Here is a 26,782-nt window from a genome sequence, read left to right as displayed (position 1 = left end):
CTTTTAAATGAAAAAAAAAACACATCGAGGGTACGATTTCGTGCCCGCGAGCACTTGATCAACAATTCCAATTAAACACGTTGAACGCACGTATTCAAGGATTGAAATCATCCTGATTTTTCATGCATTATTATGTCAAACTTGCTGAAAGGGTGCTCTTCCTTCGACGATGAGTACAGGCAGTGCTCGCGACTAGGAAAAGGTTGAAGATCTCTGTTCTATGCATTGAATTAGCTGAATTCATACGGTGATCCTTAATGAACCTCGCTTTTTGCAGCATGCTTTGAACGGACCAGATCTTAACAATAAAAAGGCTGGTTTTACGGAATGCCGGATAATGCGGGGAATTAGTGATAGTAATAGTGATACCTTTCTCGACTATTCTGCTTCGTCTTCTCCGTCCTTTCGTCTTTTTCTTCCTTAGATATAATAATATCAGAGCCACGACTCCCGTCACGAACAAAACTCCTAAAATGCCCAGGAGAACGCCAACGACTGGACCTACGGAACGCTTGCTTTCCACACCTAAAGGAAATTTTCAGAAAACATAGAAAAAATTGGTAAAATGCATAGAGTTTTCGGTTTGAGGTTTGATACACATTAAACTTGACAATTGAACAATTAGCAGACTTTCTGTCTGCATCTCATTATATTTCTGAATACTATACTTTCCTGCGTATAATTCGCTGATGCGAACTTCTTGGATCGGGAGATACTCAACCGTTTATAGACAAGATCTAAATTTAACAACACGATAAACTTTGAGACCCATGAGTCTATTTCTAACACTGAATCGTTGAATATAGACGTTCTTTAAATAACAAAATGCTTAGTTTTGACAATTTGTGAAACCCGTCAGTGGGTTAAATTTATGAAATTTTCATACTTTTTTTGCATTTTGATACCGAAAAAAATGCATGAAAAATACAAATGTAAGCAAATCTTTAATTTCCTCCATTTTTTTTGTGAAGAAATAATTCATTTTCTTCAATTTTTTTTCCAGTGAAGATGATGCAGGTATATTCATCGATATATGCAAATTTTTTTTTGCTAAATTTTATGTATTCGTCACACTTTTCCGGAAGCACATTCTCCTGGAAGCCATCTAAAAAACCCTCCTGAAAGTTTAACTTTAACTGCTGCCCTCTGAAGAAAGCTTCACAATAGTTCAAATTCACCATATTTCTAATTCAAAACTTGCATAATCTTTTAAGTCAGGACTTAACTCCCTGAGGTCAAAGAGAAAAATACCTACAGTAAGAAATCGTAACCCACACACACATCTGTGGCACCAGAGTCAGAAAAGGATTAACGGGTGGGACATCGGTTTCTGAGCTCAGGGCCTGGAATCGAACGGGATTATCTCAAATTATTGAAAGTTTTCACTTATTTTGAACTAATTTCCCTCATTAGTTTTTCGATAATTTCTTTCATTGATTCTGGAATTAGGTATTAATTTTTTTTGGTATGGGAATTAATAATCTCAATCCTTGGTTCCAAAAATTAAGAGTATGCCTCGTTGAAAATAAAGGAAAAAAAACGGGATGCCCAAACAATTATACGGGAATATCTCGTAAAATATAGGTTATATATGGTCACCCTTTACGTATAAGTTTCTGGCCCGCGAGCTGCAGAATTACCGCATATTAGGCATATGGACTAAAAAGGTTGTGAACCCTTGATGAAAAATACACGACGAGACTCTTCAACCTTTATGATATTACGGGACAAATTTAAACGTTTTATGAAGCCCGTGGGCTCTCTCTCTCTAATAGTTTCAAAATTATTATTTTTTCAGTAATTCGGGAATTACTCTTTCATTAATTTTGAATTTTCATCAATTATGAAAAAAAAGGTTATTTTCACTACTTCTGAATTGTTCTCAGTAGCTATGAAATTATTTCACTCATCAAGTCTGAAACAATTTATTAAAACATGAAATTATTTTCGAACAAAATGAAATGATCTCTTTCAACAATTTCTGAAGTTATCGTTTTATTTTGTAATTATGGTTTCCTTAAATTTTCAGTTTTTTTTTTCTTCCCAGGAGGCATCATTTGCTGCCATCTATTGTCAAACAAGTTAAACATTCCCTTTCATTTTAGAAACCGCACTAACAGATGGCGCTAAATATATCTAATTCCCAAATCAATTTTAAAGATTTAAAAATCTTTAAAATTGTTAACTTTAATTGTTTTAAAATATATTGTAATTGCCTAATATAATTTACATTCTTCTAATATAGCAAAAATTTCAATGATGCAAATACAAATACAACGCCACAACAGGCAAAATGCCCAACGAGGTGGCTGAGACCGCCAAATAAGTGGAATTTCCCAAATATTTCGACATTTTCATGAGGATTTTCATTTTTTTTGGACATTATTCATATAAATCTTCAATTTTATATGAATGCTCAAAAATGCTTTATTTCAATGTTACACATTTTCTTTTGAAACTGGTATATATATTCATCAAAAGATTTTCCCCCTTTCTCCCTCGATTAAGATAAATCACAATTTGAAAACAAATGAATTCACATGAATTTGAAAAAGAATTATTTGGGTATTATCATATGAATCTAACAAGTTTGAGGCGATGGAGGACAGATTTCACAAGCATCAATGTATTGTTGGTGCTAAATCTTTCAATTATGGTAATTAAAAATTACGTATCAATCCTAATTAATTCCACTGTTGATTGCTGTCTTTCATACCATAGGTGAAATTATATTAATCTATACGTATGAAAAATAACATGTCCTGACTGAATGACTGATTGATTCATCATCGCCGAGCCGAAACCGCTGAAGCTATTATTATGAAATTTTATCAGTTGTTTCATTTGATGACGTAAAGACTAACAAAGAAGGAATTTTTTTTTTTGAAATTCGAACCCCCTAAGGACGTCATAAGAGGATCCAAAGGTTACATAGAGGAATCAAACTGAGCAGTAATCACTGAAGTTATAATTATGAAATTTGGCAGAAATTTTAATTTCGTGACGTAAAGACTCACTAAGCAGGGGTTTTTTTGAGCTATAAATGTGAAATTCGGTCAGTATAATAAATATTCTATAATGTAGATGCCCACTAAGATGGTATTTGTGAAAATTCATCCCCCAAGGGGGGGTCATGAGGCTTTCAAATGTTATACGGGGGAAATCATCGCCAAGAAATTTTCAGATGGCCAAATCCACGCGAGTGAAGCCGCTGGTAACAGCTAGTACCTTATAATTACGATAAACATTATTAATATGCTCAAAGCTCTTATCTCATAGTTAATTGATACGTCATCTTATATGCATGTACTGTAGTATAGATGTACGTTCACATAAACATGTGATTGTTAACAGATGATCAATACGGTGAATTAATATGGTCTGAGAGTGCAACTCTATAGAATTGGCGCAACACGTTTGCCATGAAAGGATGACAAACGTTATTAACTGTGATAAATAGTTTATTATCAGACGTACTGCTATTTCAGCGAACTGATATGCAAATAACTATCTGTTTACACGAATTAATGAACACTTGATTTTTGTTTTTATATGTCTAGCTGGTTAGCACTGGAATTAATTTTAGGCATTTGAGAAGCGGCAAAATGTAGTAGATTTAGGAAGGAGCGGAACACAAAGTGCTTATATACTGTATGTATAGTGATATATTGTGTTATCCTAGGAAGAGCACATAGAAGAATCTATTAAGAACCTCGTGTAATAATGTATCTAATGATATGCATATTATGTGGTTAGGAGATGCTGATATCTACTTTTCCGGAACTTTGCGAATGAATTTTCTAGATAAATGTGGTTATGGGTTTGATTCCTGACTGTTTTAGCATTTTCTTTGAAGGGCAGATTGGTTTGTATGTGGTTATCAAATCCGGTATTCTGCAACTTGAAGCCATTAGTCTGTCACAGTCCAGCCCCACTGAGGATATGGTAAAATTGCCCGATGACGATAGAGCATGGACCATGTTCGGTTTGAAAAAAAAAAAGAAGAAAAAAAAAAGAACCTGAAGCGCAGTATGCACACCTCATCTGAAAATAACAGTACTGTTCAGTCAACACGTTTCTCTTGCGAGCGCACGCACGCACACACAAAATTAAAAACTCATATTTGTCCAGGGGCCAAAAATGTGAGTAACGTACCCTACTGTCAGTAGGCCAACTTTAGAAGACCTTAAGCACTACAGGGAAGCGATGAAGTATGCGATGTACGGAAAATTCTCCGTCGGAAAAACCAATTCGTCATCACGCTATTCACCGACAACAGTTCGTCACCAGGGAGTGAGTGACCGAATGATTGAGCAAGCGAATGAATGTGTAAGAGAGTGAGTGACAGCATGAGTTCCTGAATAAGCTAGTGAGCGAGTAATTATATGAGTGAGTGAGAGACCACATGAGTGACTAGCTCTTTTTTCTCAATCACCTGTTCACTTTTTTTCTCAACTGCTTATTCATCCATTCACTTACTCGATCACTAATCCCTCACTCATTCACTTACTCATTTGCTCATCTACTCGCTACCTAACTCCCTGACTCACTTGACCAATCACTCACTTCCTTACTTACTCGTTTGCTCACTCACTCCCTAAGTCACTTTATGGATGAATTGCGTGCCAGTGAATTTTCATAGAGGTGAATTATGTTTTGCGTGAATTGTTGGCGATGAATTTTCCTCACATGGAAGTATTCCTTTATTTTGTATTTTTTCTGAGGAAAAAAAAAACATACACGCGAACACATTTTACAATGCTGAAAATTATGTTTTGATGTCCAATAAAATTTTTCTTAATAAGATGTGAGTCTATGAAGAAATCAAAATGCGTACTAAAATTTTAATTCAAAATAAATTAGAAAAAGAAATTGGAAGAGAAAGTTCTCTGATGAAATTCAAAAATTTAGAAAAGTTGAAATATACTTCAATCCGTCTACTACACATATGTTACAAAGAGAATACGTATTTCCTAACACACTTCATATAATCAAAAATTACTTCTCCACGGTGTTATGAAATAGTTTCTGCCTGTGCCAATGCATCAAGAAGACACCGAAATGCATTTCAAAATCATTCCATAGTGTTTTTCTCCGTCGCAACTCCAATATATACATATATTTCTGTATATGCACAAAAATATCTTGTTTTTCGTCACTGCGACGATGCAGAACGTAAATATGCGTGCCTAAGGAGAACGAAAAACGAAAAGAAAAAGTAAAACGGGACGTGAGATGGTCCCATGGCACATCAATAAGCAAGTCACGGGCACGGGTCAGTTTTCGGTTACCAACGTTTTCCTCGAGAACCGGAATCCGGTAATATTTCAACTGCCACCATCAATAACACGCAGTGAAGCGACAAGACGTGAAACGGGAATGAAAAGTTGTCCAGCCTTGGTCCAGGACAGAAAAAGAAAAACTCCCGGACAGTTCAGTTGTGAAAAACGGTCGCCAAAGAAAGAAAAAGAAATAGACGTGTTTTTTTTTTGGTCCGGCAAATATCCTTAGGAAAAACTTCTATCGAAATTTTAAATATTTTCATACCTTTTAAAATTGGTTTATAGCTGAGCTGCGTGGAATGTTACGTATATTTCCCGTTCCACGATTCCAATTTCTATTACTTTATACCGGGTGATTCAAATTTGTTTTTCCTGCGGACTATCTTTTGCAGCCGTTGACATTAGAAGTATACTTTAAATTGCAAAATTTTTTAAATGGCATGCTGTTTCCACTTTGTAACTTTTAAGAGCCTTCATATACAGTAGAGTCGTTTATACGACCTTCGCTTATCCGACATTCCGTATTATCCGACGTCGCACTGCAAAAAAAAAAAAAAAAAAAAAAAAAAAAAAAAAACCGCATCAATCGGCAACAAGAACTGCTAGTGTTGCGAGCGTGAGCATAGTCTATCTTTTGTTGCTCTGGACTGTACAGTGATATGCCCGTCTGCATTATGACTCATGTGTCTGTCATTCGCCCCACCCTCCCTCACTCACTGTCACATCTCACTACTCAGTGCACAGTGCAGTAAAGTTTACCATTGTATGTAGATCGGTTTACCGTCTATTACATGCGTATGTGTCTGTGAGTGTTAATTTGACAAACGTATTTGTATTGGTTAAAAGTAGAAATTTACGCAAGTAAGGCGACAAAAAGAAAGTTGTAAAACATGATAATTAGGTTCGTAATGTGTAAAATTATAACATAGTTTGACGTTTGATAGGTTTTTTCTTAACACATTCTTATTATCCGACATTTTCACTTATCCGACGTTCTTCCGGCCCGTTTATGTCGGATAAGCGAAACTGTACTGTACATAAAAACGTAAATAACGTAAAATTACGAAAAGTTTTTAAATGGCATGCGGTTAAAACGTTGTAACATTTTTGCAGATACGTGTACATAAAAATATGGAAAAATTAACTTGTCATACATTTCCTTTGTTCTAAGAGTTCCAATCACTGAAATGTAGAAACTGCTTTTTGAAAAATCTTTAGCAAAAAATTCCAAATTGTTAAATTCAATATTTATTGACATGTCGTCCCTCTCCTCATGCTTCTGACATGAGGAGAGGGACCCAAAAATATTCATTTTTTGGGTTTATAAGCTGGTTGGGGGTCCTTTATTTTGCCAAGTTTTGTCAGAAACGTGAATGTATAAAATCCGTATTGAAACGCATATTGCAAACCATTTTTAGGGAAATGACAGTTATATATGGGACAGACTGGGACTGCACGGTAACATGGGTAGAGTAAACATTCAAACGTCATTTCCCATTTGGGCATTCATGCTTCTGACATGTGGGGGGATGATATCCTCGATGGAAAATTACAATATTTTGGCGACTTATTGCTGTGTTGGCGAGGTTGTTCTGGCGCGAAAATAGCTATTTTTAGGGACTGTGCATAAATGAAATAATCTCAAGCATTGGTTATTTTTTTCATAATATTTTATTGTGAAAGATACAATTAGAATATGAATACGTTTCACCGCACTCTGTGCCGGATACTTCTCATCTCTCTCTTAGGCCGGAATTACACCATGAGGAATGACTGAGTGAGTGAATCAGTAAATGATACAGTTCTTGGTGAGTGAGCGACCTAGAGATACTACTACTACTTTTAAACCAGACATGCACACCTCGTCCATATTCCTATGCGGAACTTCTAACGAATTGGTACATGTTGGAATGTGTAGTGAACCTTCCATGAAGTTTGTTTCTGTGTAATGCTTGTTATGTGTAGTGCTGCCATCTGAAATCAATTTTTTCAAACTACGAGTTTTTTTATCAGCTCATAGTGAGTGAAGTGTAATGAATGAATAATTATACCGTTGTAGAGGCCTGTTGCTCTCTCTTCGGCGAGACTTTTTAACGGGGAGATCGGCTCGCATTTGCGCCTTGAAGTTGGGAACCGCAGAAATCAACTTCAGCCGACCACCACTGCGGTGAAGGTGGGGTTTGAACACGGATCCTCGCGTTGCGAGTCCGTCACTATGACCACTCGACCACCACAGCGGCGAGCGACCTAGAGATAGAGTAAGTGACCTAGTGAGTTATTGTGATAGTGAGCGACTCGGTAGTCGACAGTGATCTAGTGAATGAGCGAGTGTCAGAATGACCTAGTGAGGAAGCACGTGAAATAGTGACTGATCGTGTGTGACCGAGTGACGCCCTGATGAGTTGGTGATAGAATGAGGAACCTATTCAGAGAGTAAGAGAGTGAGTGGCCTATTTTAGGAGAAAGCGAATGAGAGTGAGTGAGTGACATAGTGAGCAACCACATGATTGAATGTGTATACCGACCTAAGGCAGCACCTCCTAGAGATAGAAGGCCTCTGTACTGTTTGCCATAAACGTCATTCAGACTACCTAGAAAGTTTGCCACATTTTGAAACACAGCATCCTACTCCGTTTCTTCTTATTTTGGCGTAGAATCTTCCTGATTGGCTCACAAATACCGCGTAGTGATTGGATGTGGAGCATAGAAATGTTTTCCCCTTAATATTCCGAGGGAAAATGGACTACTTACTGACTCCACAAGCAGACTGCGGAGGCGTTCTATCTCTAGGAGGTGCTGCCTAAGGCTGGGATTACAATATAAAAGTTTTGTAAAAGTGCTTTATAAAACTTGAAAAATACAACCAATAAACAGATCGGTTACATTTGCTCGAATGTAATCGATCAGCTTATTGGCTGTATTTTTCAAGTTTTATAAAAGCACTTTTATAAAACTTTTACAGTGTAATCCCGGCGTAAGACAAAATTATTTTAAAAATGATAAAACTACACTCCAGAAGTGAAAAAGAACAAAAAAAAAGAAGAAAAACACACTGTGTCTCTTCGGTAGATTCAAATGCAGGAAGCGTTGGTGATTCAAACTTCAAACCACTGGTCCCATGCGAAATGCATATATGTGAAGGTGGCTTCGTTGTGTAACAATTTGACAGAAAGGGCTCTTTTTTTAATGAAATAAGTTATTAAAATGTGAAACTGTTTCGTTCTTTTAGTCGCATTGAAAATTCTATTTCTTACAGAGTTTTACAATGTGAATTTTTGCACTTTGAATTTTTGTGTTTACGCAATTTGCGAAGATTTTTTTGTCATTTGCGATTTTTTATTCATCACAACTAGCCCAGTCAAATTATACAATTAGTATTAATAGTATAATTAGTATTTCCAATTTTTGGATATGTTGTTTAGTGCAAAACCACCAGTAAAAATCCAATCTTGCAGAAACGAAAGCCCTGTGCAAGCTTGGTTATACTGAAAAAAATGTCGAAATTTTCGGACGTAGTTTGGTTTTTGCTGAATATCTCTATTCCTGTGTATCGGAAAACAAATGTGTAAATCATAATATTGTAGAAAACAGAATTTGCTACAACTTTTGATTTTTAGCTATATTTTTTTTGATTGTAGCTATGATTTTTTTCTACGGGCAATAGTTATCGAACTACAGAGTAATGAAAGTGCTATAATTTTTGCAAAATCCCGAAACGCGCACAAATCTCAGAGATATACTGATTCAGAATTTTAGTGAATATTGCTCTGCAGTTCGATAACTATAGCCCGTAGAAAAAAAATCATAAATACAAAATTTGTAGCAAATATTTTGTCTTCTACAACATCGTAATTCACACTTTTGCTATAAAATAAATAGAAACCGACATATAAAGCAAAAACCGAAAAAAAGTCCGAAAATGTTCACGTTTTTTTCAATTTATCTATGTTTGCACAAAGCTTTTCAAACTTTGTTTTTTATTATAATGGCCTTGGTCCCTACAACATATCCAAAAATTAGAGATACTCGACCTTTTGCAAGCGAACCCATTTTTTTGTACATTTTGACTGGACTAAACCTCAAGCATTGAAAATAAAACTTTGAAGTCGAAAAGCTCTGTAAATATTCCATTTGAAAATATGGAAATTTTTGTAAATTACTCTTTTCGGAGCAGGTTATACCTTATAATTCGTTGAAAATATTAGCACACGGGGGACTGTATAAAAAAGGTGGTTTATTTTTATGTATACGACCCCTCAAAAAAATTAAAAAAAATTACGACGTGTTAAGAAACCGCATTTAAAATTTGAAAATATTTTGTAACATGTAGTAAACTCCAATGTCAACGGTGTCAGAGATAATAACGCAGACAAACACCCTGTATATTCACCTGAAATATTGACAAATTTGCTCAAACATTTATTAAATATTCTGCCAAAGTAAAGAATGATGATGACGGAAGTTTCCTCCACTTACCAGCAGCGGCAGCACCTTCAGCAAGGGTACCTCCAACGAGTGCGACAGTTTTGCTCTTGCCCTTCTCGTTTGATGAATAGACGACGAACACGAACTGTGTCGCCGCGGGAAGTTTACCAACCGAGAAAGACGGCTGCTCGTTCGATGTAACATTCATCAGCAGATGCTCGACAGCCGAGTTGTAGACGTCGAGGTGGAACCTCTGCTTCAGGCCACCGTCGTAGCCCGGCTCGCAGAGAAGCTGAAGCCACGAAGACGTCTTATTTGCGACGTGGCAGTTCCTCACCGGATCCGGTGGACCTGCGTACAAATAGATATCAAATGAGATTTTGAACGGTTGTAAATTCATGATTTTGATATTCATCAATAGAGCCCGGATTATATGCGCTAAAAAGTGGCAAAATATGCTCTAAAAATACACACTTAAAAATGCAAAAATATGCACTAAAAATACGCACTTAAAATGCAAAAATATGCATTAAAAATACGCACTTAAAAATGCAAAAATATGCACTAAAAATACGCACTTAAAAATGCAAAAATATGCACTAAAAATGCAAAAATATGCACTAAAAATACGCACTTAAAAATGCAAAAATATGCACTTAAAAATGCAAAAATATGCACTTAAAAATGCAAAAATATGCACTTAAAAATGCAAAAATATGCACTAAAAATACGCACTTAAAAATGCAAAAATATGCACTGAAAATCCTAAAATATGCATTAAACACCCTAGAATCTGCATTAGAAATCTTGGAAAAGTCAAAAATTCCGAAATATCCACAACACAAAAACAAAGGCACTCAGAGAACAGTATAATCCCTTGACGCGTCCGGAAAATTCACAGACTAACCGAATGGAAAAATTCATCTCTGGGAAAATTCACCGAAATTGTTTTGATGAGCGAATAAATCAGCGAGTGAGCGAATGAGCTCTAACAGTTTTTTGTTTTCATATTATTAATTAGAAGTGGAAATCATTTTTCCAGTTTTTATTCCTGAAATTTGCTCACTTTGTCATTCATTCACTAGGTCACTCATTCTATAATCAACTCACAGAGTTATGTAACAGAGTCAGCATAGGCTGCTCCCTCTGTTGCACACTCAATCACCTGATCACTCACTCATTAACTAAGTCACTCTAATTTTAGGTCGCTCACTCTCATTCGTTCGCTCTGCCTCACACACTCAATCACAAGGTCACGCAATTACTCACTAAGTCACTGATTCTGCCACTCGCTCATTCACCAAATCACTGTCTACCAATGGATCGCTCACTATCATACTCAATCACTAGGTCGCTCACTCTATTTCTAGGTCGCTCACTCTGTCACTCACTCACTAACTACTATATCACTTACTGACCCACTCATTTGGTCATTCCTCGCTCACTGACTCGTGTCGAACGGTTGTCGGTGAATTTTCCCAGCGATGAATTGTTAGTTGGTGAGTTTTCCGTATACCTCCCTAAGGCGATACCATCCTCTGAAACATCTAATAGACAATACTAAAATTTACCTGAAAAATGGGATATGTTACGGTAAATGTGATAAATCTCCTGTGAGATTATATGGCCGATCATTTTGGTAAGTTTCATAAATTAGATCACTTTTACTGGCAATTATACATAATACCCTAACGTTATTGTTAAATTTGATAAATATTGAAAAAAAATTACCGATTTTAACGGCTCTTATGCATAATAGTCAAGCGTTGTTGGTAAACATGATAAACCGTAATAAATTCATTACGTTTGCCAGTTATGCATAATCACTGAAAATTCTGTACGATTATGAGACTTATGCGAAACCATGGATGATTACGAAACTGCTACGCGAAACTAGATGATTATGAGACTGATCTGTAGAACTATGGATGATTACGAGACTTTTTTTTTCTTTTAAACCAAGCACAACTCTTGTCAACTTCACCAAACACAAACTCTGGTCATATCGCTATATTGCAATTCACTGCCATTAGCGAGATGGGTTGGAAGTGAAGGTGCTGTCTATCGGTGGTCGCCTCGAGTTCGTTTGGGAAAAAATCTTATCTATATCCTCCCTTGGGTTCGAACCCGGGACCCTGGCAACAATCTTAACGATGGCAGAGGAGCATCTTACCACCATGCCACTCGGGGACCAACGAAACTTGTCTGTCACTATGGGCAATTTAGATATTAAGACAATATTCTATGGAACCTTGAATAATTACGAGCCTCTCTTAGACGAAACCCTGGAAAATTATGAGACTTTTCTCGGAAACTTGCCGATTGCGAGACTGTTCTATGGAACCCAAAGAGAAATCTATATTTCCTCTAGATTTAGCATTTGAAAGTATTAGTATTATTATTAGAATTTAGTATTAGTGTTTGAAATACTAAAATTGAAATGATTTTAGTACTGGTATCAATGAAATATTTTAAAGCTTATGGCACCACGGAACCCCAGTTGGAAACCTGTGGACAGGGGAGCGTACAGTATTAGACTACACGTATGAAATTTCAAATGCATAGAGTAGAATACAGAAATGAAGAGAGGAAGTAAAAGAAAATTTACAAGCACATTCTGTTTTCAGCAAATAACTGTTTTTTGTTCGAGAAATAATGCAAAATATACAAATCACAAAACAGAGATTTTCCAATTCCTATTAGGAACAAAACAAACGTGACTTTTGGATACCTCTGGTAGTTTGCATTTCGAATAGCTTTCCCTCTTGTTATTTTGCGATACCTAGTTACCTTACGATAAATAAATACATAGGGAAAAAAGTAAAATATACAAAAAGAATGGAAAACGTCCAGAAACGTATTTGGAAGAGAAAATTCCTTTTGAAAAAAAAAAGATTTCTGTTTCGTACGCTTTCCCTAATTTTATTATGTATCGAATTTTCCGAATGAAGGGAATTGAATAAAATGAATTTCGTCAATAAAATTACATTATACTTTGTTTACAGGATGCATTTCATGATATCTGTGTTATAGGAGAAATTCGAAGAGTTTCTAATTTGCTCTTTCCAGTATCATGGTATTGCATTTCGCATATCTAAGTGCAGTTTTTATATTCAGCTAATTTTCGTCTTGAATTATAATGGACGAAGATATTGCGATGGGATATTTTCTTCCGCTGGAATCGAAAGAAGCATATGAAGTGGGCATATCCCAATATTCTGATTAACATTCGGCAGAAATTAGATAAGAGGCTGAACTTTTCGCGTTTTACTTTCCTATAAGAGAAATTTAGAAATCTGATGTACGACGTAGCGTGTTGAGCAGTTGAGATTTTTTTGTATAGAGCTTGATTGGTTGAAGCAATTGAAAGTTTTCACTGGTGAAATAAAAAGGTCTAAAATAATTAACCCTCGCATTTCCAAGAACTTCTCTCAGTTCTCCAAATTAGAATTACATAGTAATCCCAAATGAAATCTTCGTTATATGAGGCAGAAAAATCCCGAAAAAAAAAATCGTCGTTAGAAGAGGCAGGAATGAATCGTCTGTAATCACCACAAAATTTTTTCATCGCGACAGTACCCAAATTGACCTGGGAAAATTTTGTATGTCGTTTTTTTCCGACACAAAATAAAGTGTTCCGGACTCTGCCACGAAGCTGGGCTGGAAGAGATCTCGGCAACGGGATAAGTCCAATGGCAACGTTCTGGTGTTCATTCATTTGTTAGAAGAGGCAGAAAAATCCCGAATATAGATATATAAAATATACGTTAGCCAAAAAACTCGTAAGCCTAAGTGTTCATTAGCCGAAGTATTACCGTATTTAGTTCACAAGTAGTAGCACAAATCACAATATTGTCCATTTGAACTTATTATCTTCTTATGATGGGTTTTAAAAAGAAAATGTATAAAATTCCAACATCCGGTTGTTCACATGACCGAGTGAACAATGACCTCCGCAGAATCAGACAAGAAAACTCCCGCCATTCTTGATGTTAACGTTCTCACTGTTCTATTTCGAGAGAAAGAGCTCACCATTTGTTACATTTAGATATTGAATGAAAAAAAAAAGTGGAAATTTAAATATCACACAAACGCATTTAATTCAATTTCAATTTTCTTTTCTTCCGCTCCCCGCATTTTGAGATTCTTCTTCCCTTCGAATACGTCTCAAGAAAATTTGAATTATGGCGGAATCAACGAGAACTCATCATTTTCCACTTATTTGCATCGCGACTTCGTGAAAAATGTAGATAGGGAATAACATCTTGAACAACTCTGTGCATTTAGCGGAAATATTTAGGAATTTGTAAATAACTATTTCCCTCTTCTCTAATGGTTAGTACGTAGTAAATATTCACTTCGTCGAGCCCGTATTTCTGTGTGTGTAGCGAATGCCTTTATTTCATTTTCAAAATTAATTGTGAATTATAATTCAGTTTTTCGAACGTGATTTGTTTTTGGGATATTTTTGTTCGTCGATTTGTTTATTGAGTTTTATGCGCAAGTTCAACGTTATTTTCCATCGAATTACTTAACGCTGTTTTTTCGCAATCCTAAATGCTATTAATCACGAAGTATCGATGCATTTTTATCATTTGGTAATTTTTGTCGGACTACATTTTTATGAACTGCATTTAGCACAATTTTTATGCATACGAAAATTAGTTAGAACGGAATCAATGTAAGGATTATTAGCCTATTGTAGTTTTTCCCCTCATGCCATAGTCTCATGAGGCTCATGCTTAGTGGTCGGCTGAAGTTAGTTTTCTGTGGTTCCCACCTTCAAGGCGCAAATGCGAGCCGATCTCCCCGTTAAAAAGTCTCGCCACAGAGAGCAACAGTCCTACAACGATAAATCATTCAATCATAACACTTCACTCATAGTTAGGAAAACTGGTGGCAGATGGCAGCACTACACATAACAAGAATTACAGAGAAACAAAAAACTTCACGTCAGGTTTCACTACACGTACACGCACATTCCCGCATGCACCGATTCGTTGGGGGTTCCGTGGGCGGGGTGCATGTGTGGTGTAGCAGTAGTAGGTAGGGCCTCCAAAAAATGGCTCGGGGATCCATGATGTTCTTAGCGCTGTGGTGCACGCACATTCCCGCATGTACCGATTCGTTGGGGGGTTCCGGGGGGAGGGGTGCATGTGTGGTGTAGCAGTAGTAGGTAGGGGTTCGGGGATCCATGATGTTCTTGAGTCAGCCGCCTCGTTGGGCGGTTTGCCTGTTGTGGCGTTGTATTTGTATTAAATCAGCCACCTCGTTGGGCAATTTGCCTGTTGTGCCGTTGTATTTGTGTATGTATGTATGTGCCTCTCGCCGATTGGTGTTCTAACCACACGGATCGAATACTTTTAGGTTTCAGGTGTGGTCCAAACTTGCATATTTCGAATTAAAGATGGTAAATACTTGAATTTGTATGTTATGTGAGTATTGTGTTGTAGACCTGCCTGCTACCTGCAGGAAGACTTTTTTAAATGAGGGATCGGGGGGCTCACACACATTCACGCCTTGAAGTTGTAAAACCCCAGAAAACCAGGAATGTATTCCATTCCGAGAAAACCATCGGAATAATGCCATTGAAGGCCATTAATTTCGTTGATATATATATATATATATATATATATATATATATATATATATATATATATATATATATATATTGTATATGTGTATATATATATATATATATATATATATATATATATATATATATATATATATATATATATATATATACACACACACACACACTTATATCTCGGCTTGCGAATTTTTCGGCTGAAAATAAATTTTTTTTGAGATATTTCTGCCCGGCTAACGGCCGCTGTGGTGGTCGAGTGGTCATAGTGACAGACTCACATTGCCGGGTTCGATCCCCACCGTCGCCACAGTGGCGGTCGGCTGAAGTTAGTTTTCTGTGGTTCCAAACTTAAACGCAGGAATGCGAGCCGATCCCCTCCCCCCCGTTAAAAAGTCTCGGCACAGAGGGCAACAGTCCTACAACGCTACAGATGTTCAATCAACACACTTCATTCACACTGGGAAACAGTTGACACAAACTGTTTTGCAAAATCAACTTTCATCATTAATTCTTGTTTAATTCTTCCAAAATTTCCAGTTTGTTTTTAGAGAAAGCGCTTTTAGTTTTCTCGACATTACGAACGACTGATTTGACACATCTAGCAAGCAAAGCACCACAACGAAATAAAATTTTAAACGAAACGATCGAAAGGACTTACTGTGTGTATGTTTACTGTATACGTCTCTTATCGGCAGACCTGTACCTCCCAAATGCTTACAATGTGGACTTTCCTACTTTGTGGGGGGGGGGGGGATAACGCTAAAAGCATTGGGAGAAAGAAATTCTGAAAGAACATATGACCGTCTTTCAAACAATTGAAACCCGTTTCTTTGGGGCTCTTGCTGCGTCTGCGTATTCCCAGAAACAATAAAATAAACAAATCACTTGCGTTTCCATTCTAAATAACCACCAGCCAGCTCGCTGGGTATTTTCGTATACGTCAGCAATCATCCTAAAACTTATGGCTTATGGCTTCTGCGGTGACAATATTCAAGAAGAACTGTTGCGGCAACGAGTTTTCATTGTATACAAAAATTGTGCACATTTGATGGATATAAATGACGTTTATTCATAGGATTCGGAGTTCGAGTTCAAGTGAAAACTTCGAATGATTGAGGTTTTACGTCGAATAAATGATGTATTTTAACACTAAAATGTATACGAACCAATTGCAACTGAAGCCAAACGTCATACTACGTATAAACGTTAAAATCGTATAACTGAGATAAGTATAAACAAGGTTCCACTGTACTATACCTATAGTCGCACTCTCCACAGAACCCAATCATAACAAAATCCCACATGCTACGGGCGCAAACATTTATGATTTCCGATTCAGGAGATAAATGGCAGCATTAAACTCGAAGCACGCACTGCCTTAATCGACGTTAGAGAGCACAAAAATTTCCGACATGCACAATCATTCGTTCGAAATTCCTCAGAAAAATGTTTATGAGATTCCTATTCGGTGATAATGGTAGTAGTATCTCTCTCTGGTGACAAGAGAATATGACTATAATTATATTATATATATTTTTTGCAAGAAATATATTTGGGTATGACTTTAAAATACTTTCAACAGGCACATAAATTTCTATGAATTTGTGGGCTATTTTATTGTACAGGGTTGTATCTGGGTTGAGTCTAGATATCTTCAAACTGCCTTTGCAGAAAATATAGAAATATACCGGTATATCACTTCAGTATAATATAATTCTAGAATAATAAATAAAATAATAGATAAATAAATCTAGATAAAATAGATAAAGTAATTCTAGAAAAAAAAAATTGGTAATTCGATTATCAATAATGCATCACAGAGCGAGAGAGAGTGTCTGAAATAAGTCGATCGGACTTCAAAGTCATCAAATAAACGGCCGAATTATATTTTATTTTATCGGGAAAATCCCACCGGAACTGGCCAAAATTCTACCAAAATGATAAACCACATGTTGTCAGTTGGAAATTTTCCGAGATATATTCTTCCAGCAGCAACAACGACGGAAAGTGAAGCTCATTAATCTCGTTGATACGTATAATAAATCACTAATAAAAGCTCAAAATATAAAAAAAACAAAAAGAAAACAAAAAATTACGTTCCCCAATCTGCTAACGTCCCTTAAAAATCCAACTTTTGCCCACATACTATACCCATGGGTCCAGTAAGAAGAGAAAGCCAAAGCGGCAATAACACATCTTTTTCGATGAGAATAGCCCCCCCCTCGTAATTTAGATCGATTAAGAACCTTCTCTTATCTCTTTCAAATGCCGGAAAATTTTCAGTGAAGAAGAGAAAAGTAAAAACTTGTTTGAGACATCATCAGTCCAAAAGAAGCATCTCTTCTTCTCTATTTTACAAAAGTAAGGAAATTCCAAGTAAAAAAAAAAAAATTAGGAATCATTTCCCGCTTCATTAATCTTTAACGGGAATATCGTCTCGTGTGTGCACTAACGAAAAATGCTGACTCCCCAGGGTATCCTTATCACGCCATAACAACTGCATGTCCTCTCATGAAACGTAGAGTAATAACTAACTAACTACCAAGAGTTAGCTTATTTCTTAAGAAATAATAATACGAAATATAAGATAAGAAAAAGCAAAATCTGTGTAGCGTTATTACATTTTTTTCCCACTCTCTTAAAAGCCATAAACTTTTGACTCGCGAGAAAGTACAAAAAAAAAAAAAAATTTAATCTCAAAATTTATAGCAGAGAGACAGCATCTCTCTATGTGTATATGGAACTTGATATTATTTATGCAAACTTATGGAAACCCCGAGAGGATTCCATACAAAGGTCTGATCTCATGAAAGGACATGACATTGTACTTAAAACTGCTTTTATGCAGCGTAATTATGCGTCATATTTATTCATATTTTCGTCGTTTTTTTTTTTTTTTTTTGTAGATGTCTTAAGTACGTTAAAGTTTTTATTTTGTGCATAATCATGAAAGAAAACAGCTTTTATGTCATGGAGATAACACACGATTATCAGAATTATTATTCTAATTATTATTTTCTTTTTAGAAATGCATTTTTGAATTGATGGCTTTGATATAATGCCCAAGAGTCTGTAATCTATGCCACACTAAATAGTTTTTAATTATTCGGTACTTTGATTGAATTTAAGTGAAATAAAATATTATGTTTTAGGTATATGCTGTAATACATTGGAGCTGGGGTGCACAACCTATGACGGTCCTGGACAAATGCGGCCAGCCAAAGGGTTCCATCCGGCAGAGTATCAATATACACGACAAAATATCAATCAAAAGTATCAATATACACGACACGATAAATGCCTAAGCTGACCATATTTCCTTCATAAAAAAAATTCGGGTTTCAACGGAATATCACCAATTATCGGTGAAAAATTGTCTAAGGACAAATAAAGTTGCCATTCAGCCAACAAAAAAATAACACAAATTGTCAAAATTAAGAAATGTCGCCAATTACAGCAAACAAATCTGTCAAAGGCAAATAATAGTTTGTCCTGCTATAAAATAACTTTAGTTCGTCCTGGATTGGAGAATGCCATTAGGTTTTGGAGATCATACTTACAGAGGAACATTGGCTTAGTCTAGAACAGCGGTTCTCAACCTTTTTTTGACCCACGGAGCCCTTTCCAGTATATAATATCTATGGCGTAGCCCCGTAGGCCTATTTTTTATTTATTCATCGAAGTTACTGACTTATTTTTATTATTCAAAAATATTAATTTTTTTTAAATTTACTGTTTTTTTTCCTCGAGCGTCCTGGGTAATCACACGGAGCACCGGTGGAGAACCGCTGGTCTTCTACAGAAAAGAGCCCCACGTGCTCTTGATGGCACACGGGATCTAAGCTATTAAGGCGGACTTCATTTTTTTGAAAATGTTCTGCATTGGGAAAGCGCAGAGGTCGATGGATAAAATGGACCATGAGTTATTAATACATCACAATCAACTGCTGCGAAAAGGGTAAACCAGTATCGATTGGTACGGGACGATTCCAAGTTATGGTGTCACAGGGAGTTTTCCTCTAATAGTGTTGTAAATAAAGGGAATAGCTTACCTCTCCGGGGTCGTGAATTATAACACAAAGAAACACGATAAACATATTGGGATAAATCGAGAAGCCAGCCATACTTCGCGATGAGACAAGCATAATTTTTTATGGGCAGTATATTTATATTTTATCGTAATTATTAGTTTTTTATTGCTCTTATTTGGGGCTGCTGTATGTTTGATATAGTTTAGATATAAGTTCGACAACCGTATTTTTCATGGGCATATTTTCGTAACCCTACTTCAACGCTATCTCTTGGAACCGCTGCCGGTTTGAAAAATCCTGCTAAGCTGAATAGAAATTATTATTTTGAGGTATCAAGGATCCTTTTTATTTTGCAGATATATATATATATATATTATAAGTATATATTATATATTATACATTATCTTTAATTCCACCTGCATAGACCTGTTGTTTCGCGGAATGAAAAAAATATCATGCAACCTTGTACAAAATAGGGAATTTTTTTCTTTGCATGAATTTCATAAACCATAATCCCTTATTATATAAACCCTGTAAGATGGCATAGTATGAAAATGGTGCCTTTCTTCGTTACTTTTGTCCATAACCAACAAAACGGGTAAAACAAAAATTATCAGCCAAAACACGTCTTTTAGAAAATAATTATACAGTACGGGATGCAAAATATATTGAGAAATATCAAATATTAAACTGGAACCCCTTCTGCCACCTATCAAATAAAAAACACAACTGTTAATGATTCTTCAACTGGAATTGGTAACCAGTTTTTGACTAATGTGTCTCATGAAAAAAAATTAGCATAGCATGATATTAATAAATAAATTTTGAGGAATAATATGGATTGAATTATCAAGTTTCAGACTTGATAATTCAATCTATATTATTGCTTATAAAATATTTATTACTAATATCATACTATACACTTTTTTTTTCATGCGGTGCATTAATCAAAAACCGGTCACCAGTCCAATCGACGAATCATAACAATTGTAGTTTTTTTTATTTGATAGGTGGCAGAAGGGGTTCCAGTTTAATGATACTTCCCAATACATCCTGTACTGTATTGTTTTCCGAAAGGCATATTTCGGCTGCTAAAATTTTATTTTCACCCGTTTGGTGGTTGTGGACAAAAGTAATCGAAAATGACAACTTAATAAGTTTACAAAATATGAACGTTTAAAGTGTGAGGATGACTAAGAATGAGGATGCTTCTATGTACACAGAGTTTTTTTGTAGCGCAGAAAAACAAAATTCCCTACATTGAGTACAGATATCGAAATTCTATGCGCAGAGAAACAGGTCAGTGCAGATGAAATAAAAGGCATTATAGGTCTCCATCTGGAAGAAAACAAAGTTAGAGGGCACATTTCATGTAAGAATGACCATGCTACCCTCCTCCTGAAGCCAGACTCCTAGACTGAGATCTTTAGTGGGACCTCCTATATAGTGAAAAAAAAACCGACAACTCAGATAAAGAATAACTTAATACGATGACGGCTCCAACCTCTTGAGTCTCAACTTTGAGCTCAATCGGACACGACACGGAGACCCATGCTCCCTTCCCATCCTGCAGTAAGAGGGGATCCTCCTCTACGCTGAGATCTTCACGGGCCCGCTCTATTATGAATTTATAGTGTGGAAAAAACAAAAATGATGAGAATAATCTCAGTCCCTGGACTGGAGCTCTGCCAGCCCAACCCCCTTGTAGATCATGCTGGGACCTCAGTTGAATAGGGGATCCACGATAAGATCTGGCAAAATGATTCATTACACTAAATATGCATATTAAGAGCAGAGACCTACGCATATGGGAGGGGAATAGAAGGATTGCCACCCCCCCCCTCTCCCAAGCCTACCAAAAATTAAAAAAAAGTTCAATATTTCGTTTAAAATTAAAATATCGAAAGAAAATACCTATTATGTGCTATTCTAATTAATTTCAGTTGATTTTAACGCTTTTTGAAAGGTTGTAAACCAAAATTTCTCGAGAAGACAAGACAATTTTCGTACCCCGGCAAACCATTTGTGCCCCTTTTGAGCTCTATTAATCAGGGGCTGCATATGACCCTGTTTAAGATGTAGTGCAGCCCTCTTTCATTTTGTCCTGGTGCTATGACGCTGTCGAGACGGCAGTAGTGATATACTTTTTTTGAATATAAATATTCAAAAATTTGCTTGAGTTCCGTATAGAACAGCTTCATTATCACCAAAGGTTCCGCTGAACGGCTTCATAACCATCAAGGGTCCCGCGAGAAACTCTAAGTTTGAAATCCCCTGCTCTACCATGTTTGCTATTGTGATTCAACTAGGTATTCAGTGACCAAAAATTCTTGTTTAGGTGTCTTATATTACCTCTTAAGGTTTGTCCCATGAATTTAAAATCACCCCGTATAGTAAAGTGTTGATAAAAGATTTAAGAAAAATATACCAAAAGTGAAACTTTGACGGATCGACATTATGCGAGTGATATCTTTGGTGTCGACCGAGGACTTTCCCAGTCATCCATCCGATGACCTCACATAAAAACAAAACGAGACAAGAAAAAAGGAAATGTAATGCATGTCAGTGAAAGAAAGGTCCTAACAAAATGTCATTCCAGTTTTCTTCCTTGTTTATTTTATTTTTCCCGACCTCTTGCTTGACGTGAACTGGTCAAGGAGATAAAAGCCAAGACGCAGAAGCTGTCGCCCTCAAGAAAAGAGATCCAAGGCCAGTGATAAATGACTGCCGCGGAGCGCAACTGACACTTTACTCCTGTATCTCTTCTGATAACTTCCAAACCAGAAAAGTTCCATTTTTTTTTTCCAGTTACTCTTTTATGGATCAGCTACAGTCAAACTCGGTTATAACCACATCGAAGATTCCGAGGAATTTTGCCGTTGTAACCGAGGGGGATGTTTTCAAGAAGACCTCTAGATATGAAAATATATATAATCAAATGTGATCGAATACATCGGTACAACCTCCGGACCTCGGGCTAAATGAGGATAGCCCAGGAGATTCATCCGGCCACCGAGAGTTGTTCTGGTAGAAAAGTATCAATACACGTTACGATAAATACCTACTCTGGCAATATTTGCTTCATAAAAATACGGGAAGTTCGGAATCCATACGAGGCACCGTCAATTACCACCAAAAACATTTCCAAAGGCTAGTGAAGTTGCAAATTATTGCTAAAAGAAATTGTCAAAGGCAATTAAAGTTGGAAAAAAATTGTCAAAGGCTAGTAGAATTGTCAACCACAGAAAAAAAAACTGTCATAGCTCATAGGCGACTCATCTGAATCATCTGTAGTATGAAGTTTGTCTCATTCGGAGCACTAGAAGCACTTATTTCTCGATAACCCTGTATTTTCCGGAATCTTTGATGCCGTTATAACAGAGTTTGACGTTATATTTAAAACGTGATCCTTTTTCATTCCGCAAATACATAACTGAGCGGCATTTATGTTTCCAAAAATCAAAGATAAATGCCTTTGTAAAAAAAATGCTACGTAAAAGATTTAATTTATCAAAGTCGAACAATAGAATCAAGGTTTCAATTACTGTTGAAAAATTACATACGGAAGCACAAATTACATACAATTCTTGTACAAAAATCATACACGGGGTTTGTTTTTTCCTCTCCATGATGACAAATGTGCTTCGTGTTATTTTCCAAGGAGCGAGAAATAGTTTCTCACGAATATTGCGTGCGCTCTTCAAATCTGTCTTATTGCTTCATAAATACGCGCGGAACTCGCAAAAAACCTTCACTCAGAAACAAAAAAGTACCAGTTTCTAAAGCCCTATGCGTGTGCGCATAAATACATGCGGTGAAATGTCCCGAAAAACCCGTGGTTTGTTTTGTGATCTCTGACAATTAATTTACTTTCATTATAGTTGGTTCCGGCACAACCTTTTTAGTCAGCTGGAAAGAGGCTTGACTATATAGCGTGACCATAATGCCCGTACTTTACGGGACATTTCAGTAATTTTGGCTTAATTTCTGTTTAATTTTTAAAGAAAAAAAATGTCCGGTTTTTTCTCCCTTATTTTCAACCAGGCTTAGTTGAACTTTTGAAACAAAGAATTATTATTTTCATGACTTATAAATTATGTTATGTATCATAATTAATTATAGCTGAATAAATACATTCATTTTACATGTTTGTCACATACACTTTTTTTTTATGAATTAGATTTGTACTGATTACGACTTGTAGTAGACCCCATGTTTCCCGCAATTTGCAAATTTTTCAGCGGTAATTAGCTATAGAGGGCAACTTTATTTGCCTTTGACAACTTTTTTATCTGTAATTGACAACTGTACTTACCTCCGACTACTTTTTAGTTGTAATTGGCAACTTTACTGGCATCCGACAATTTTTTGGCTGTAATTGGCAACATTACAACCTTTGACAATTTTTCTATCTGTAATTGACAAGATTACTTGCCTCTGACAATTTTTTTATTGGGAGTGACAACTTCGACGATTTTTTGGCTGTGGCTGACAACTTCATTTGCCTTTGACGAATTGTTTGACTGTAATTGGTAACTTCAATTGCTTTTGACAACATCTGCAGCAGTAATTGACGATTTTACTTGCCCTTGAGATACTTTTTCAGCGATAATGGGGCGATATTTCGTTTGGAAACCGATTTCCCGTATTTAAATGAGATATGATCAGCCTAGGTATTTATCGTGTTTTGTGTATTGATACTTTTCTACCACCATACCTTTCGCGGGCTGCACTTGGCCCACGGGCCGGAGGTCGCGCATCTCTGCTTAGATACAAATACAAATACAACGCCACAACAGGCAAAATGCCCAACGAGGTGGCTGAGAAAACCTAGAGTAATAATATTTTTCTTTCGATCTGATGCAAACATGAGACACCTAATCTATAAAAAAAAACTTGTCTCTGTCATGAGCAAATATTGTATATGAAAGTTTAAGTTTACCATAAGTAGAAAATTTTCTTATATTATAACCATAAATAATAACTATTAAGATTATAGATTTATCTTATATATATATATATTTTTTTTTTTGCGAATTATATTTCTCTTATCTGGTGTATTTATTTTTGTCAGTCTGCAAATTATTTCTGCTATTCACGTTATATTTTTCGGCGATCCGCAAATTGCTATTCCTACATTCGATTTTTATTTTTTGCCAGTCCGCAAATTATTTTTTCTTGTTATTGCTGTTTTGGACGGCTCGCAAATATTTCTCCTATTTCCACTTGCCCACGAAATATCTTAACCATTTTTACTTGCCCACAGCCGCCAAAACGGCAAAAAACACTGCCCTACACTTTGCAAGTGAAGGTAACGTTAATGGAAAACTTTATATGGTATATTTGCCATCAATTACTACGATAAATAAAGGCGAACATGGCAAACAGATTAAACATATGAAATTGGGGAAAAAAGAACAAAACAATGTTGTATAAGGGATTCTGGCTTTTATTTCACTACTCCGGAGACTCAATACTTAATATTTCTCAAAATATCGAAATGCAAATCGTCATATTTCCTATGCCATTTTGGAAAAATTCAACTTTGCAACAAAATAACACCAAATCCACAGAAATGTAATTTGATTTATCTATAACCAAAAGCTAAGGAAACAAATACAGTTTTAAGACTAAAAAAAATAAAAGACCCAGAAAATGAAGAATTTAAAGATACATATCTTCATACTGCATATTTAACTTAGTTTGCATCATAAAACCGTAAACAGTTAAATTATTCATAAACAGCAAACAGTTTATGAAAAAAATCATCCATAAAATATTTGTGGTGAAAAATTTGTTGTATTATCTACTATATTTTTCCCAAAAAGAAAAAAAAAACAGAAACACAAATACAACTGGAAAACGTATCTGTAATTTATATATACAGACACCGTAAAGAACCCGTTAACAGTATAAAAGTGTCTTCACACGAATTACAGAACTAAGTTTTACTTCCATTTTTGTCATTTTTTTTGAAAGAAAAATGTAGAAAATACTGAAAACTAGAAGTGAAAAACATGAAAGAAAAAGCAAAACCAGAGCTGGAACACAGAACACGTTTCGATCTCGTCGCTGATATATCATCCACGGAAAACATACAAAGATGAAAAAAAATTTTCTTTACACATATTTCTGGCATTTTTCCAAATATAAAAATGAAAAACATCGAAACTCTTTCACTCACAATACAGAAAAGTATGACAAGGAATCGTATAAGTAAGATATTTTCTAAGATATTTCCCGGAAGATTTTCATATTGTTTATAACAACAGATGTCATTTCTACAACAAATATTATTTTTTGTCTTTTGTAAAAAGAATATGTATTAGAAAATGGTTTTTTTTTTCATTTTTCTTCTTTCTTTTTTTTAATCGATAGAAGCGTTTTAGTCGAGTGTTTTATTCTGGAATATCGATTTTGAATGTATAAATGAGTATTAAATAAGGTTTTTCAAGTAAGGAAATTCAAACGATCTATTCTTCAGTTTCGAATTAAAAGACTGACGTCATGTTTTGAACAATTGACATTATTTTTTTTCTTCAGATATAAATTCTTTATTTTGTTTTTTTAATGTTTCTATTCTTTATGACAAATGCGTATTATAAATTCATTGCATATTTTTCATCAGAGGAAAATGAATATACGTACAAAAGTATTTCCTTTCTTTCAAAGAAACTTTGCGATTGCATATATATATATGTGTGTGTTACTGCCAAAGCCCGAAGTGCGGCCAATTCGCGAATTGGTCAAGAGTTTTGGCGAAAGTTCGAAATGCATAAATGATTCGGGGAATGATTGGGAGGAGACTGCTCGCCATTGCTCGATGTGCTCATGTAAGACGGCCGGTAGGAGTCAAATTCATTTTTTTAAATCGCCAGTATGTGATACATGTCTATATATAGCAACTGTATTGGATTAGCTCCATGTTAGGAGAGGAAAAAAAAGTGAAATTTAAGAGAAAAACTATATAAAAGCTAGTATGTATACACAAACAGTTTTTGAAAAATTTCGGAGGAAAAAAAAATGATTACAGCATCGTGACTGTGTGTGTGTGTGTGTGTGTGGTCTAATATGTTGCCATAACTAACGTTGACATAATTATCACGAAAAAATACGTCAACTTGACGTATTTTTGACGACGCAACTTGACGACATAACCGGGACAATGCAAGGTTATGGTGTCGCAGGGAATTTTTCTCCAATAGGGTTGTTAATAAATGGAATAGCTTACCCCCGGAGGTAGTAAATTGTAACACAATTGACACGTTTAAGAAGAAATACGATAAACATGTTGGGGTAAATCGAGAAGCTATCCATTCTTAGAATAAGACAACCATAAGTATTCTTTATGGGCATTGTATAATATTTTATCATGTGTATATATTGTTTGTAATTTGTGTTAATTGCATTTTTAATTGGGTTGCTGTATTTTTGAAACATATGACAACCAT

The 26,782-nt window shown here is 35.7% G+C and overlaps 1 protein-coding gene across 1 annotated transcript in view; it reads right to left on the bottom strand.

Moving 5' to 3' along the window:
- The window catches only part of LOC149087699 (neural cell adhesion molecule 2-like), a 271,875-nt gene that overhangs the window by 13,281 nt on the left and 231,812 nt on the right, over positions 1-26,782 (bottom strand). The window contains exons 8-9 of the mRNA XM_089231589.1: positions 9,759-10,058; positions 370-525 (exon numbers count right to left, since the gene is read on the bottom strand). Of these exons, the coding sequence (XP_089087715.1) occupies positions 370-525; positions 9,759-10,058 (456 nt within the window). The remainder of the gene's footprint in view (positions 1-369; positions 526-9,758; positions 10,059-26,782) is intronic.

This window comes from Pholcus phalangioides, unplaced genomic scaffold (assembly GCF_987345545.1).
Source record: "Pholcus phalangioides strain wild (caught in Gottingen) unplaced genomic scaffold, Ppha-v1.0 ptg000004l_1, whole genome shotgun sequence".
Classification (NCBI taxonomy): domain Eukaryota; kingdom Metazoa; phylum Arthropoda; class Arachnida; order Araneae; family Pholcidae; genus Pholcus; species Pholcus phalangioides.
Note: the sequence above shows the minus strand (reverse complement) of the source record. Positions and strands in the feature narration are given on the sequence as shown.